Source organism: Mesocricetus auratus, unplaced genomic scaffold, assembly GCF_017639785.1.
Source record: "Mesocricetus auratus isolate SY011 unplaced genomic scaffold, BCM_Maur_2.0 Super-Scaffold_100714, whole genome shotgun sequence".
In the NCBI taxonomy this organism is placed as follows: domain Eukaryota; kingdom Metazoa; phylum Chordata; class Mammalia; order Rodentia; family Cricetidae; genus Mesocricetus; species Mesocricetus auratus.
Genome location: NW_024429270.1, coordinates 161,674 through 177,023, shown reverse-complemented (window position 1 = coordinate 177,023; position 15,350 = coordinate 161,674). Strand labels below are relative to the sequence as shown.

At 43.6% G+C, this 15,350-nt stretch overlaps 1 protein-coding gene across 3 annotated transcripts in view; it reads right to left on the bottom strand.

The window, feature by feature from the left end:
- Nup93 (nucleoporin 93) overlaps positions 1-15,350 on the bottom strand; it is an 88,586-nt gene that overhangs the window by 8,392 nt on the left and 64,844 nt on the right. For all 3 annotated transcript variants that reach the window (XM_040740761.1, XM_021232144.2, XM_040740762.1), the window contains 6 exons: positions 15,065-15,193; positions 8,721-8,795; positions 6,561-6,650; positions 5,141-5,280; positions 2,431-2,563; positions 1,313-1,470 (listed from right to left, as the gene is read on the bottom strand). In XM_040740761.1, coding sequence (XP_040596695.1) covers positions 1,313-1,470; positions 2,431-2,563; positions 5,141-5,280; positions 6,561-6,650; positions 8,721-8,795; positions 15,065-15,193 — 725 coding nt within the window. The remainder of the gene's footprint in view (positions 1-1,312; positions 1,471-2,430; positions 2,564-5,140; positions 5,281-6,560; positions 6,651-8,720; positions 8,796-15,064; positions 15,194-15,350) is intronic.

The following is a 15,350-nucleotide window of genomic DNA, read 5'->3' as shown; positions in this document are numbered from 1 at the left end:
CTACGAGTCAGGGAGCGACTCTTCACCAAGGGCCCCAGTCCTGTCTGCCTCAACCACCACTTTCATCTGACTCACTGTAACTACGAGTACCATGACCTTTTGCCCACAGCTCTTCTCCAGCCCTAAGACTTCTCCGGAAAGTCAGGAATGCTAGGGATCAATACTCCACCCCACCCCAGCAGCCCTCAAGCAGTGGCAGAGTGGGTCTGAATGCACATTTGTGTGCAGTAGACTAGAGGCCAGAGGTCCTCCTTTCACGCCATTCTTCAGGTGGTATCTTTTTGATACAGCACCTCTCACTGGCCTGGAGCTTGCCAATTAGTCTAGGCTGACTAGCTAGAGTCCCAGAAATCCTTAGTTCTTCCATCCTCGCCTCCCCAGGGCTGGGATCACAAGCACATGCTAGCAGGCCTAACAAGGATCCCAGGAATTAAACCCAGGTTTGCACAGCAAGTACTTTACCTACTGCGATAGTCCTCCAACTTCTTCCTTCAACTGTCTTAATCCCTTGGACCTCCACATTCCCTTAATCACATGGGATCACCTCCCAAATAATCTACTTGCACCCAAATCTTTGGCTCAGGATCTCCTTTATGCTGGGTGCTAACACCACCTTTACCCCAGTGGTGACCAAACACGGGGCCCTGTGCAAGCTAGACAGCAAATGCTTTCCTTGAGCAAATCTTCAGTCCTAACCCTATTTTACACTATAGGAGCAAACCAGAGGCTCATGATTTGAGACAATCTCCTAACATGGCAGTATTAACACTTGAGTATTTGCTTTCAACAAGTACCACTGGAACACTATTTCTTCCATGCTTGTGCATATGTACAAACTGGGTTTGAATGGAAAAGTGTGTCCAGTACATAAGCAAAATCCCAAGAAAATGCTGTTTTGCAGCTCCTTAGTGTAGGAGAGCATCTCAGAACCTCAGCAAACACTCGATGCTGATTTCAAGATGATTAAATTCTAGCCGTAACTTTTGAGTTATGAAGTGTATAGTATACACTTCCATGGGGCTAAACAAAGAGACTACAAATGGAAAGTGTTATCTTATTTCAGTTTATTTATTTTGGTTTTGGAGACAAGGGGTGATGACTTAACCTAGGCTGACTTTTGAACTCACAATCTGATGCCTCGGACTCCTCAGTGCGGGGATATAAGCACACGCCAACACCCTCATCCACAAAGTTCTATTTTATAAGGCTACCTTGACTTAGAGTGTTCTAAGTACTCCACTGACAGGAAACTTCCTAAGTACAGTCTACCCTGTAGGCAAAGCACAGCAATGGAAGCCATCCCATACTGTACCTTCTGTCCTTGCTATTCATGTACTCCTGGAACCAGGTTTTAAATTCCCCCAGTTGGTGCTGGGCTCGACTGACAACTTGTGATGCAGCAAGCAGGTCCCCACACCGCATGCAGTAGTAGATTAGTGCCCAGACAGGATGGCCTTCCACTTCTCCATCCTAAGGGACGAAAAGCAGTCAAACAAACTGCTCACCATTTTCTGATGTGCTAGCACTGGCTAAGGCACTTAATCCCCACCATAACCCACGAGTCAGGAGCCACTGATAGCATCCTATCCCTGCATTTCACAAACAAACTAATTTGTCTAGTCTCTCTCTGGAGAGCAATGTGATGTGGACCCAGAGTTACTTCGGATGAACAGAGTCCACATGGCCCACAACATCCCACGCTTCCTCTCACAGCCAGCAGTAATAGGATCACCTTCTCCTGACTTTGACAAAACAATGAGAGATATTATCATCCACTTGAGCTCATAAAATTAACTGCTACAGAACAGTCAATCATCCCTTCCTTGTCCCTTCAAACATCTAAGTGTCTGGGAACGACACTGTCTATATATACCCTCCCAAACAGTGATCACCCACTCTATTCATACTTGTCCACGGAGCAGGCCTGGGCTTGTCCTCTGTGTTTCACCAAATCTTTCAGGAGTGGTCCTCAGAGCTTTTGGCTCTCTCCTCTGTGGCAGGAAGCCTCATAAACTTGGTACTACATGGTGTCACATGCCCTCCCCAACTCTTAAAATAAGCAGGTCCAAAGTGCTCAGCCTGGGTTCAAGGCCTTTCTTTCCCAGCTGGTCCAAAGTTTGCCTGGCTTCCCCTGTGTGCTTATTCACACTGCTCTCTCCTCCTGGATTAGCCTTCCAGGGTCTCAGGACAGTGAACCCGTGCTCTTATGAAGCCAGCGTCTTTTATATTCCCCAATTCTTGGTGCAAAGCTCCCGTTTAGCTTATATACTCTCTAAGGCACTGTAAACTAATCCTCTAGCTACATGGAGCTAAGCAGCCCCACATGCTCATCACTGGCCTCTTTGCCACCCAGAACCTCCTTTCAACCGAGAATGCCTGAGAACAACCAACAGCTTCAGAGTGTGTCTGACCGTGAGAGGTTTCTAGTACCTGAAGTCCTGGTGAGGGAGCTGGCAGTTTGATATTTAGGAAACTTCGAACCAGCTGATAAGTCCCAGGCACACCGCCCAGCTGGGCTTGATGCAGATTTCCAAAGACAGTCACAAGGGTGTAATTCTTATAACTGGAAAGATTTGAAAAGAAAAAGGGGTGAAGGCTGACAACATGCATTACAACATCTATGTCCCCATTCAGAATTCTCAAGTGTGACCTCTATGGGCAAGGCCTGGGTTTTAAATCCATACAGAAGAGGAGACAGTGCATGCTTAATGAAGCAAAGTCTGTTCTCCACTACGGATCTTTACTATGGTTACCCCAAAGAAGTCCTAGGGGAATACAACTGAGGGCTTTAAATACCATAAGGTGGAGCCTAATGCTCTAAAGGATTTGCTTTAAAAGACAAAACAAAACGAAACAAAACCTTTTATTTTAAAGGATTTGAAATAAATCCAAGGAAAGTCAAAATGGTCCAGTGAATCCCATCATGCCCTTGACCTAGATTAGCAGTGTTGACATTTGTGTTTCCTGTCTCTACATGTCTTCCTACCTGAAACCCAAATGCACACAGGAACACGATTTTGTTTATTCCCAGAAGCATTTAAAACCTAACCTATGGTCATTTAAGCCATGTACCTCCTAAGAACCAGGAATGAACCTAAAGGCCAATTACAGAGAACAAATTGTAGAATCTGACACAGTAAAAATGGTGCCAAAGAATTAGAAGCTGAGCTATGTAACTTTGTATTACACGTATCTGGATCATAACTAGAAAAAGTAAAACTAAACTAAATATTCATGACAAAAGGGGGTGGGAACTACAACGAGGCAGCAGGGGCCGCCTCTGGGTGTGAGGAATGGTGCCTCTCTTCTCTTTGATGCTTTCCCAAATCCCTATAAAAAGCACACATTGTTCTGTAAAGGGAACGAAACATGAGGCAATTAAACAATCCATTCTCCTCACACTACATGTATTTAAAAGCAAGGATGAGAGAACAGAGTACCTTGTAGCAGCCAGGACAAACAGATGCCAGCTACTACCTCCTCCAGCTTGCAGTAAGACAACTTATGTGCTGGCAAGATCCTAAATTAAAGAAGCCCAAACTCCTTGGGAACCAAGACAAACATATCCTATCACAAGCCTTGGAACATGGAAGGGACAGACCAAGCCTATATTTTCTCAACATTTTTGGCCTTACATCTAAAAACATATTTGGAACTAGGTCTCCAATACCATCTGGTAGATTATGTAACTTGAAACATTATATTATTCTGTCAGCAGAAAAGCATCTGCAGAAATACTGTAACAGGGAGTATAGTTATTCCAACAGGTACTAAGGAAGCTTGAAAAGGGTGCTGCCAGAGAGGGACGCTGCTCCAAAGATGAAGACAGGCTTTGTTAGCTGGATAGGACCTTCAGACAGCTCCAAAGTCCAGCTAGAGAATGGGTAAAAGAGTACTTGGTGTTCTTACAGAGAATCTGGGTTTGATTCCCAGCACCCATATGGAGGCTTACAACCATCTGCAACTCTAGTTCTGGAGAGATGGCTTATCTGTTGAGAGCAGTGACTGCTCTTCCAGAGGACCTGAGGTTCAATTCCAGACCCAAATGGTGGCTCACAATCATCTGTAACTCCAGTCCTAGGGGATCAAAACCCTTGTTTGGTCCCCATAGACACTGCACCTATGAGATACACAGACAAACATTGAGGCAAAAGAACCACACAAATAAAAATATAAACTAAAGAGAAAAAAGTTTAGTCAAAGTATGAAGAATTATTTTATAAAACCTTTACATACATATAGACTAGGGAAATTGAAAAACAAAACCCAAAGCCTTTTTCAGTTCCAGATTTCTTATAACATTGGAGGGTGCTCTCTTCATGGAGTGAAGGTGGAGTTAGCATAGAATCTGATACGGAAACCTGCAGCATCAGTCTGAATTCCCTCAAGGAACTTCCTGATCAAGTATTATTTTGTTGACACAGCTCTTCTCAAGCCAGTAGGCTGAAGCCCGTGCTCTGTCCCTAGCAAGGAGTCTGCTGCACAGGTCTGGGATCCCAGCAGGATTCCAGAGTTCTCCAAAGGGCAATGAATGGCACAGGCCCAAAGAGGACAAAGCCACAAAACCCTCAGCAACCCAGCCCAGACACAAAGCCCAGGCCTCAGCAGCTATACAGAGTCTGACTCAGGGATTAACTGCGTAGGGTCAGGAGGTAAAGTTACAGGGTCTTCCTAAGGTTTCAAAGCCGTCATATTGCAAGGGTGAATTAAAATGCTGTAAGGAAAAAAGGAACCTGGGGAGTGAATGCTGAGTCATATTAGGAAAACAGGATTATGATGCAAGTCATTATATTCTAACCAATATGTTTCTACATTAAATGATGAAAGGCAGAGAAAAAAAAAAAGATGTCAACAGCTCCCCCTTACCACCATTCCCATGTACGATTTTATCAGCTGCAGAAACAGTCCTGGTAGATAAGTGTTCTGACAGCAGAATCACCTCATTCCAGTCTGGTTACAATACTCCAGTTTCAGCACAGTCCACCCCAGAACCACATAAGACTCAAGAAACAGGTGATTTTAGGGAAAGTGAAAGCTAACCCCACCATAGACACAGACACACAGACACACACACACAGACACACACACACACACACACACAGAGAGAGAGAGAGGGGGGGGGGGACCACAGTTACCTCACCTCTGCTCAAGGTATCCCAAGGCCTGCCTGACAAACTCCATGCGCACTTCTACACTGTTTCGGCTCTTCAGGGCGTCAGTTGCTGGTGCCAATATCACATCCGTCATTTGTTTCACCATGGCCCACATGTCAGAAATGCTCTGCATGAAAGTGAGATTGCATATGACAATGCTGTAAGGATGGGGAAGTTATGTGGCTATGACTAAATGGCAGGCAGAAGGCAGAATGAGGAGGGACTGAGGTTTTCTGTCTGAGACGACCCTCCTCCCCCACCGCCCTCACCTCCAGCTCAAACTCAGAAGATGGGTCTCTGCCTTGCCAACTACCAGAGTTCTGGCCACTGATGAGCACCCCTTCCGTGCTTGGAGTTGGCTTTCAAACCAATTTTCATGCCAGGCCTGACGGAACCACCTCCATCATTACTGGAACATGAAAGTAACAAGAGCTGACTCTCAGTGGGCCATCCCTTAAGATTGCGTGAGTGCATTTCTAATCACCCAGAGCTCTAGGAGGTTAAACACAAGTTCTTACAAGGTTATTTCAGTTTCTTGAGGCTTAAAATAAGAGTTTAACCTAAATAATAAAGGTTTTGTTCTCCCAGAGGCTCTCTGGGATACCACTGCAGCCCATTTTATGATTAAATGCCAGTCTCCTATTTTTCTTCCTACTCACTCCCTCAAAAGTGCCTCCAGGAAAGAGGCTTTTCTTTGTGTTACCCTACCCAGTAGGCCTCCTCTCCCCAGGCTGTGACTTTCTCCTTCAAAATGTGCTTCTAACACTCTAAAGATAGAACCAGAGAAATGCAACACAGGAAAGTTGGTTCTCATGGTGCCCCTCAAAAGTGAAAGCTGTAAACCCCTGGGCAGGTATGACTAGTGAATTCCACTTTGGTCTTTAAACCTGTTTGCACTGCCTTATATTCTACTTCTGGAAAAACAGCACATTTTTGAAAACAATCAGTGTATGGGGCTGCTAACACCTTCTGATGCACCCATCTGCCCATCACTGTTGTTCCTTCCTAAAGGAGAAAGCCGGCCACAGATTAAGAGTGTGGACATAATAAAAATTGGGAGAGAGAGGGTTCTAAAAGAAAAAGGATGAGTTTAGTTCAGTTCAAGGAAGTTGCACAAACTATGCCCTCTGCATTTGGCTCTCCTTAAAGAGCCTGCTGATACCTGAGGAGAAAACAAACGGGTGAGAACCCAAACAGAGCTCAAGGCCTCTTACCACTAACTAATCCCAGCCTGGCCTTTTGAAGATGTATTTTAAAAAGCCACCATAAAAACAATCACTTCAAATTTATATAAAACATCATAAAAAAGGTTATCTCATAAAATAGTATATTGCAGTCAAGTCAGGAAGCTGCTGACCCCATCTGAACACTGAACTTGTGCTAGCCCAGGCTAGCTCTGGGCACTACCTTGTCGTCCAGCTCTGCGACGGATGAACACAGGTCCACCAGGTTGGGTTGTAGGTGTCCACTCACAATCTTCTCGTTGTAGATATAAATCTGAAATAAAGGGAACAAAGTAAGAAGCATGATCCCTCTCACTTCCTTCTAAGATCCGAAGTCATTCTGAAGCCAGCAGTGGCCAATAAAGGCTGATGCTAGCCTTCTCTTCCTCAGTGCATGGTCTCCAGCTGTGGCTAGCACATTAAAACCAATCACTAGCCCAGCCTTACAAATGTCCGTAAACAGGGGCTGGAGAGATGCTCTTCCAGAGGACAGGGTTGAATTCCCAGCACCCACACGGCAGCTCACAACTGCCTGTACCTCCAGTTTCAGGAGATCTGACAACTTTATACCAATGCACGTTAAGATACATCTAAATAAACTATTAAAAAACAAAACAAATACCCTTTTGTAAAACAAGGGACCAAGGTAGTCCAAGGAAAGTAGCCAAGACCAAAAAATGAAGATGGGACTACAGAACCACAGACTAGCTGTGACCGCTGCTTCCTAATACCCATGCCAAAGTCTGGTAAAATCCAGGTCAGAGGACTCAATGGTCCTGGGGAATGGGTTCATGGACTGGGGCAGGTTGTTAGAATAGTGTCTGCTACACATTTGGAACATGTATTTCTAGAAAGCATCTCTGGGGCCCAGCAAGATAACTCAGTGTTTGCCACCAGGCCTGACAACCTGAGTTAAACCCCTGAGAACTACATGGTAAAAGGAGAGCTGATTCCCGCTGGCTGGCTGTCCTTTGACCACTGACCTCACAATAAACAAACAAACAAACAAATAAATAAATGCTCTTCATGTAAAATCTCTCTCAAAACAAAAACAACAAGAATCCAATCAAACAAAAAACACAACTATGATGTGATGTGTTTTGTTTTGTTTTTCATTTTTTCGAGGGTTTCTCTGTGTAGCTTTGGAGCCTGTCCTGGAACTTACTTTGTAGATCAGGCTGGCCTCTAACTCAGGGAGACAGGCCTGCCTCTGCTTCCCAAGTGCTAGGATTAAAGGCTTGAGCCACCATTGCCTGGTGATGTGATGTTTATTAAGGTATAAGAAAACACATTTTACTTCATATTTGATTTATAAAATATTAAAATAATGATGGTTACAAACTAAGTTCTACTCTTGTGTGTAAGGCTTTATTTTACATTCTGTAGCCCTGCTCTGCTGAGGACTGAACTAATGACCAATCATGGGCCATGGAACCTTAGCTTCTTCTACTTTAAATGGAGGATGCTGATGCCACACAGCTTCTGGGGCTGTTGCAAAGATTTAACAGGTTGTGAACCAGAAGCAGTACTTAGTCACTCAATGAGAACGTCCTAGGAGCCAAGGTTGTATTTGACAGAGCACATAAACATTAAGTTTCTGTGGGAGAGCTGTAAACAGACAGCGGGCATTACTGGATCCTAGATGCTGCAGAAGTCAAGATCTACTGAGCTCAGCTTTTCTGATGAAGAAACTACACTGTTTCTTCATTCATTGTAACTCTGTTGGGTCTGAGATGGACGAAAGTAACAATTATTTTGAAACACGGGCTTGACTTGCTTTGCTTTATTCCAGCAGTCAGCTGCAGGTAAGTCCTGCACATAGCTCCACATGGACCATCGAGAACCACGATTACTGATGCAGGCTCATGATCAGCAGCCAGAAGCATGGCCCCCAACACACCAGGAGCATCCTCACCTCCACTGCAATGCTAAACAGTGTTCGCACACTGTGCTCATCAAGGCAGAAAGCGTTTTGAAAATCCCACTCAACAAGGTCAAGAGAATTTGACCATACTTAGCCAGTCAAGTAATTCAGTTAATACAGAACTCCATTTGCCATGCATTATAGTTACTCAAGGAAGTTATTGCCAACAAAGCAAAAGGCACACCTGGTCAATAGAGAGAGTAGATTTCAATTTCCCTGCATTATCTGAGTCATTTGATTGCCCCATTTAAGCAAATGGACAACAGTGACATTCACAGTAAAATATTAACTAGCCCTGTGCGCGAGAAGCCCACTGGCTTTCAGTTTTGGCTTTCTTGTGAAGTCCCTTTTCCCTCCGCCTCTCCTGAGGATCACAGCATTCCTTCTCCAGAATTAAATCTTCCTGAAACGCATACTCACCTGCCGGGCATAGGCCATCTCGATGCTATCCAGAGAGCTTCGCCCAGGTGGGCCCACATCACTGATGTAACTTGGCTACAGAGAAAGAAACACCCAGGACTGGTTTAGAACAGTACTCAATCACCTAAGGCACAAATCACATGAACACACCCATGTCTGTGACCTGTGAAGTGGGGGGACCTGGTGGGGGAACCAGGGAAAGGAAAGGAGAACAGAAACAAGGCTCTGCTACAAGGACACGGGCTCAGCTATCCTTTAACAGCCTTAGGAAATAGTTTCCAGTACTGAAAACCTAATTTTAAAAATTATCCATTTAAAGAGTAGTTGATTGCCACCTCTGAATTTCCATTTAAATGACTTTTGCCCAATGCTCTTGTTTTCACAAGCACTTCTCCTTCAGTTGCCCTTGGCCAAGCCACTATTTTACTGCATATAAAGTCAATTATCCATCAACAGGGTATGCGCACTGCGGTTCCTGCACAGAAACAGCTGGCAAACATTCAACTGGAATTCTGCAGGCAGGACTGCCCAAGAACACAGATGCTGACACACTGTATGGGCGAATGCTCCTTATACCTCCTACCTCCAACCAGATCTCTTTGCACTGGGAAAAATATAGTCCGTGTACCAAGCCACGCTGGGTAAGACAGGACAGAACACGATGTAGGAGTGAATAACAGGCCGGGAACCAAGACTAGAAAGGCAAGGCAGCCAGACTAACAAGGCCAGAGATGAAGAGAGGGGCTCACCAGCGCTCACACCAGGGACAGGAAAGAGAATGGTAGCAGAAGGGAGCTGCAAACTCTCAGCACCATGACTGTGCAAAGTGTGTCCAGAGGTGTGCAAAACTCTTTCCCAAGGAAGGTGTGCTCTAGGCAGGGCAGAAGGAAACTACTGTGATAACACTCACAGGAAACAAGCCTAGGGTGAAAAAAAATCCAGTGACACCATACAAGGAGAGACAGATGAATTCCTACAGAGAATGTTTTACCTTCATGAACACAAAGAGGAATCTGGTTAACAGTATTTGGTACTAAAAGTCAGTACTATTAGGATAAAAACAATTACAAAAACAAATCACAAACAGAAACCGGGACCAGTATAGCAGAGCTCTAAATGCAATTAGCTGGTGTATATAACCTTCTGTACAAAATAAGAATTCTTGAGCCATTCCTACAAAAGAATGCTATAACAGCCACCAAAAACCAAAACCAAAACAAAACAACCCCCCCCACAGAGCTACATGCAACAACCCAAAACAATTCTAAAGTGAGTAAACATAAGGAAAAACGAAATTGTAGAACCCTCAAGTACACAATGATGCAGTTTACAGTTGACAAGGCAACGATATGGCATAAACGTAATACCCATACACAGAAGTTCCTAACAGGGAACCAGGGGGATGCACAGGGCTGACAGAAGTTAGCTGACAGGGTGAGAAAGGAACAGCACACCACGAGAGCTCTTTGTGGTAAATCACAGCAGTGAGATGGAGGACCTGGTAAGCAGACAGTTTCAAACATCTGCAGATAGTAGTGGACTCTTTCTGTGCTTGGAATCCTACTTAAATCCCGACATATGAATTAAGCCCATCCCTCAGGAATCTGCCAGAAAGCATGACACACAACTTAGAATCACCTAGTGTGAGACTGTTAAATTCAAACTATCAGTCTATATTTTACCAAATCAATCATTTAAGACATGTCATACATGCCACTATATGTTAGAAAGGAAAAAAAATGCTGTCAAACTACAACCCACCACTGAATAAGACATTGTGATTTTAGAGATGTTAAAATATAGGAAACCTGTATGATTGACGCTTGAAATGTGGTATTAAGTCTCTTATCAAAATTAGTGGCTGCTCAATATTCCCTGCGTTTCACATTCCCCAGTGAAGAGCAGCAGCCGTGTCACCTGTACTGAGACTTCAGCTCAGCCTCTGCAGCAAGCCTGCTGCTTGCTGAGCCACTGTACAGACAACTTGTCCGGGACTTGCCTGCTGGCTATGGCCAATATAGCCAACCCACTTAAGTTAAACCCACCTTTAAATACTGATTTTTAAAAAGTGTCTGAGAGAGGGAGAAAATATCCATGCCTGCATGCATAGACAGACTGAATCTCTTCTTCCACCTGTACGTGGGTCTTGGGGATCAAATTTAGGCCATCAGGTTTGCATGACAAGTGCTTTTACCCACTGAGATCTCTCACTGGCTCCAAAATACAGTTTTAAATGTCGGCTAAGATAGACCTAGGAACTCACACGCTGCTCGGCTCCATCTTGTCATACGAGCCCCAAGACACTGGAGACCTTCCTTGCACCGACCCAGTAAGAACTGGGCCAGGGTGCACAGCAGGGAGAGCAGTCTCAAGAGACTGCAGCAAAGCACAGGCTTTTTTATCCAGGCAACACTTGAAAAGTTAACACCCTTTCAATTCCTGCCTTCCTTTAAAAGCTGTATCTCTTTTTTCAGTGACATCCTAAGACATTAATTTTCCAAATAACTTCATGCTATTAAAGTGTCACTTCCTTTATGAAAACTTGCCAGGCACAGATAATAACACTATGCCTTTGCTCTTCTGTTATTGCAAGGCTTCAGGGGCAAACAAACGTTCCAGGGACTACCATATTTCAGTTCATTTCTTAAAAAAATATTTCCTCCGAAAGCCGCAGGCTCAGCTTTATATTAAATTATTTAAATATGAACGTTTTCCTTCAAATATAAGGTCCTAGGCATCCTATCCTCTTTAACAACTCTTTGAATCGACAATTCTTGACAATCAGGTGCCAGGAAAGCCTGCTCTAGTCACCAAGTCATACTTCAATTGACCATAGTAATGTGCAGCTTACCAAACACTGAAAGAACCGTAACCCTGAAGAGACCAGGCACTGGGCTGCAGTTTTATACTGTTGGGGTACCCCGAATTGAGGAGGGGCCCCAAGCTGGATTCGTCACCCCAAGAATCAAAAGTCCACGCGCCAATTGATGCAACACGCAAGAGGCTGCAGATGGGCCTCTCGGTCAGCTTTTAGACCGATTGGCCCCGAGGTTCAGTTACAATCAGCTTTTAAAGACAAAAACCACAAGCTTTTGGGAGGGGTCCTTATCTCATGATGGGGAAAGGGGGTACGTGACTCCTGTCCCGGGTAAGTAGATATCCTTCACATCAAACCTTGGCATGAGTTAATTATCTCTCCCTAAGTAAATAGTGTTATCTCCTTGTTTCCCACTAGTCTTGTTTGCCCTGGTCAGTTCTTCACAGGTGGCAGCCCATAATTGGCTTTTTGTGGATTTACAATACCAGTTCCCAGTCCTTACACCAGAAAAAAAAGGTGTTTCAGATGAGAAACCCAGGCTCAGGCTTAATTCTGAGGCCTGACATCTGCCCTTCAGACTGCGTGGTCTCCTCTACAGGACAAATGAAGTGAAGATAAAATATCTTTCCACCATCTTGAAGAAAATTACATGGAAAGAGAGAGCCTGTGAAACAAGAATGACTAAATTCTGCAAGATAACACCAAGTGTGACAAATCAAACAAATGGAATTTTCACATAGCTATGGGAGGATACACTGTTAACATTTAGGGGCAGCATCTACTAAAGCTGAACTTTAACAAGATGTGGTGGTTCATGTCTTAATTCCAAGCCCTCCAAGAGGCCGAGACAAGGGGGTCACTGTGGTTTTGAGGCAAGCATGGGCTACAGAGTAAAACCGCATCTCAAAACAAACAAAAAAGACAACAACAAAAATGCCAGAGATTGAATCCAGGACCTGGTACATGCTAAAGTGCTCTTCCAATGAACCCCAACTCTAGCACCAAAGCTGAACATAATACATATATACTATGACCCAGCAACTTCCTCTTAGGTGTACCCAAAAGAGATACAAATACATATTCTCATCAAAAAAATAAAGGAATGCTCATAACAGTATTGTTTATAAAAACCAAAAACTGGAAACTATCCAAATGTCATTAGCATCCATCATCACCAGAATGGGCAAACAAAACTAGTTAAAACTGCAGCCATGAAACGAAGGGCTTACTACCACAAATAACAACATATATGAGCAGAGTGTCATGCAAAAAAACCACAAATAAGCATACTTTATGGCTTGGGTTACAGAAAGTTCACAGAGGCAGGACCTTGGGAGTGGGCAGAGGTCAGAGGCTACTGCTGAGGAGCTGGGATTGTTTTAGTGCTTGTTCACTTTTAATAGTTCACAGAATTACATACTTAAGACTTTTGTACTTTTCTGTATAAATCTTACACTTTAAAGAAAAAGTTAAAAATAACAAGCAGTAAGATTCATATGTGAGCTGGGTAAAATCATATGTAAGTTCAGGCCTGTAATCCTAACACTATGGAGAACAAAACAGAAGGATCACCATGAATGAGGTCAGGCTACACAGTGAATACCAGACTAGCCAGGGCTACATAGGAAAACCCTAGACCTACCGCAAAACAAAGAAACAAAAACCTCCCGGGAGTTTCCAGAAAACGGTAATTCTCTGGATAAATGGAACAGACCTGTGGGTATCACCTGTCAACTTATACAACAACATTACTCACACCACCAAAAATCTCAACAGAACAGCACAGCAAGGACAACTCTCCACAGGACCTGGGTTAGGGAAGAAGAGCCCACTCAACAGATGGGTCTATTTTTGAGAAAAGAGCAATCAAGGAAGAACATTTCACTTGTCATTTATAATTACTTTCAAATCCCTATACAGAGCACAACCTACTAACACCATTTTTTTTAAAGATGAAGTTTATAAAACCAGGAGTTGTTCTAATTATTTGTTGCTCAGACTCAGAAAGAACTGAAAGGGTAACACTAGATTAGCCAAGGGCCTCGTGTATTAGTTCGCCCTCCTCAAAGACTGTTCCCATCTGAAGTCCCTGAGTCTAAGAAATATAGGACAGGGTCCTTATGGAGCGGTTTCCTAAAATAACCAGACATTAGCAGTTACTTACCTGGGGACTAATTGAACAGAAAGACTGGCTCTTAAATCAAAAGCATGTGCAGGTGCAGGGCAAAGCTACCCTGCAGGCCCCACAGACAGCCAACCCACCTAATCCTCGACTGCACTTCAACACACCCAAGACAAGGGAGACAACAGTGCTGGTTTTGCCAGTGTGTTACAGCTCTCTGAGCTTGACCTTCAGCTCCAGATACAGTAAGAGGGAGACGCCTGCACGGGATGTGGGGCATATGCCTGTAATTCAGTGCTAGGGTGTAAAGTCTTGTCAAAAAAAAATGCTAAGTACTCATCAAACAAGTTCTAGGGAAAAAACTGAACAAGAAGAACTGGTAATATTAATAATCTCACTTTTAAAACATTAAAATGCAAATATCTTAAATTACTTTTAGATATGTAAAAAGAGTAAAAGAGAATCTCATGTATCTTAGGCTGGCCTTGATCTTGAACTTCTAATATCTTAAAATTACTTTTAGATACTTAAAAAGAGAAAGAGAGATAGGATCTCATGTATCCTAGGCTGGTCTTGATCTTGAACTTTTAATCTTTCTCCTTGGTACTGGGGATTGCACCGGGCTTTGTGCAAGTTATACTAACTGAATTCCAACCCCAATTCTGAAATTAGTTTATTAAAGACAACAGGGCCAGACACGGTGGCACACGCCTTTAATCCCAGTACTCAGAAGGCAAAGGCAGACAGATACCTGAGTTCCAGGCCAGCAGGGCTTAAAAAAGAAAAACAAGGAGGAAGAAGCAGTCACCATGAGTCAGACTCTGCAGTCATCCCTGATCTGCCCAGATAATGCTACTTCACTAGACATCAAAGGTCTGTCTGGAGGGTTCAACAGCTTGTACAAGACCTCAAGAGACACTACGACTCAGGATCTCAGGTCCAGGACTGCCCCACACCTCCTCCATGGTGAACATACGGCAAGCACAAAGGCAGACAAGTCTGTTAGACCTAGATACAGCCCCCAAAGTCCATTGCAGGAAAGATCTCCAACATGCAGCCAAAGAAGAAAGATGCAGAAGAGAACACAGCTAATTTTGTGTAACATAAACAAAATTCAAATGTACTCTCAGACATGTACACTTGTATAAAGCAATGCTAGAAACGTGTATGGGGGAAGTAACTGCAATGACTCAGTGATTACAAAGGGCTAATGGAATGGGGTATCTGGTGATAGGGTGTTTTAATTTTTGAATCATGTCTCTACACTGTCTTTATTTTATTTTTTTAAATTAAATCTTTAATAGAGAAGAAAAATTGCAACTTGGTTCAGCTACCAATCAACAGTTAAGACAAACACTGGAACTTTATACTTTAACTAATAATTATTTATCTGATTCCACCTACCTCGCTTTCTTGGGTAAAGTCCAGGGCATCTTCTCCTGAGGCCAGCAGTGTGTGCAGGATTCTTTGTTTCACCTGTTCCCACTCGACCAGCATCGATTCTCGATGATACTCCTCAGCCATACCAAAGGTCTGTCGGGGAGGACAGAGAGCACGGACCCAGTAAGAAAGTGCAGACTGGTTCCCTTTAAAACCAGGCTGAACTGCAAAACGGGAGCCTCCATTCACCAACCACTTTTCCAGAAGCAGACACAGAAAAAAAAATCTATTTTAAAAATTTATCATTTAA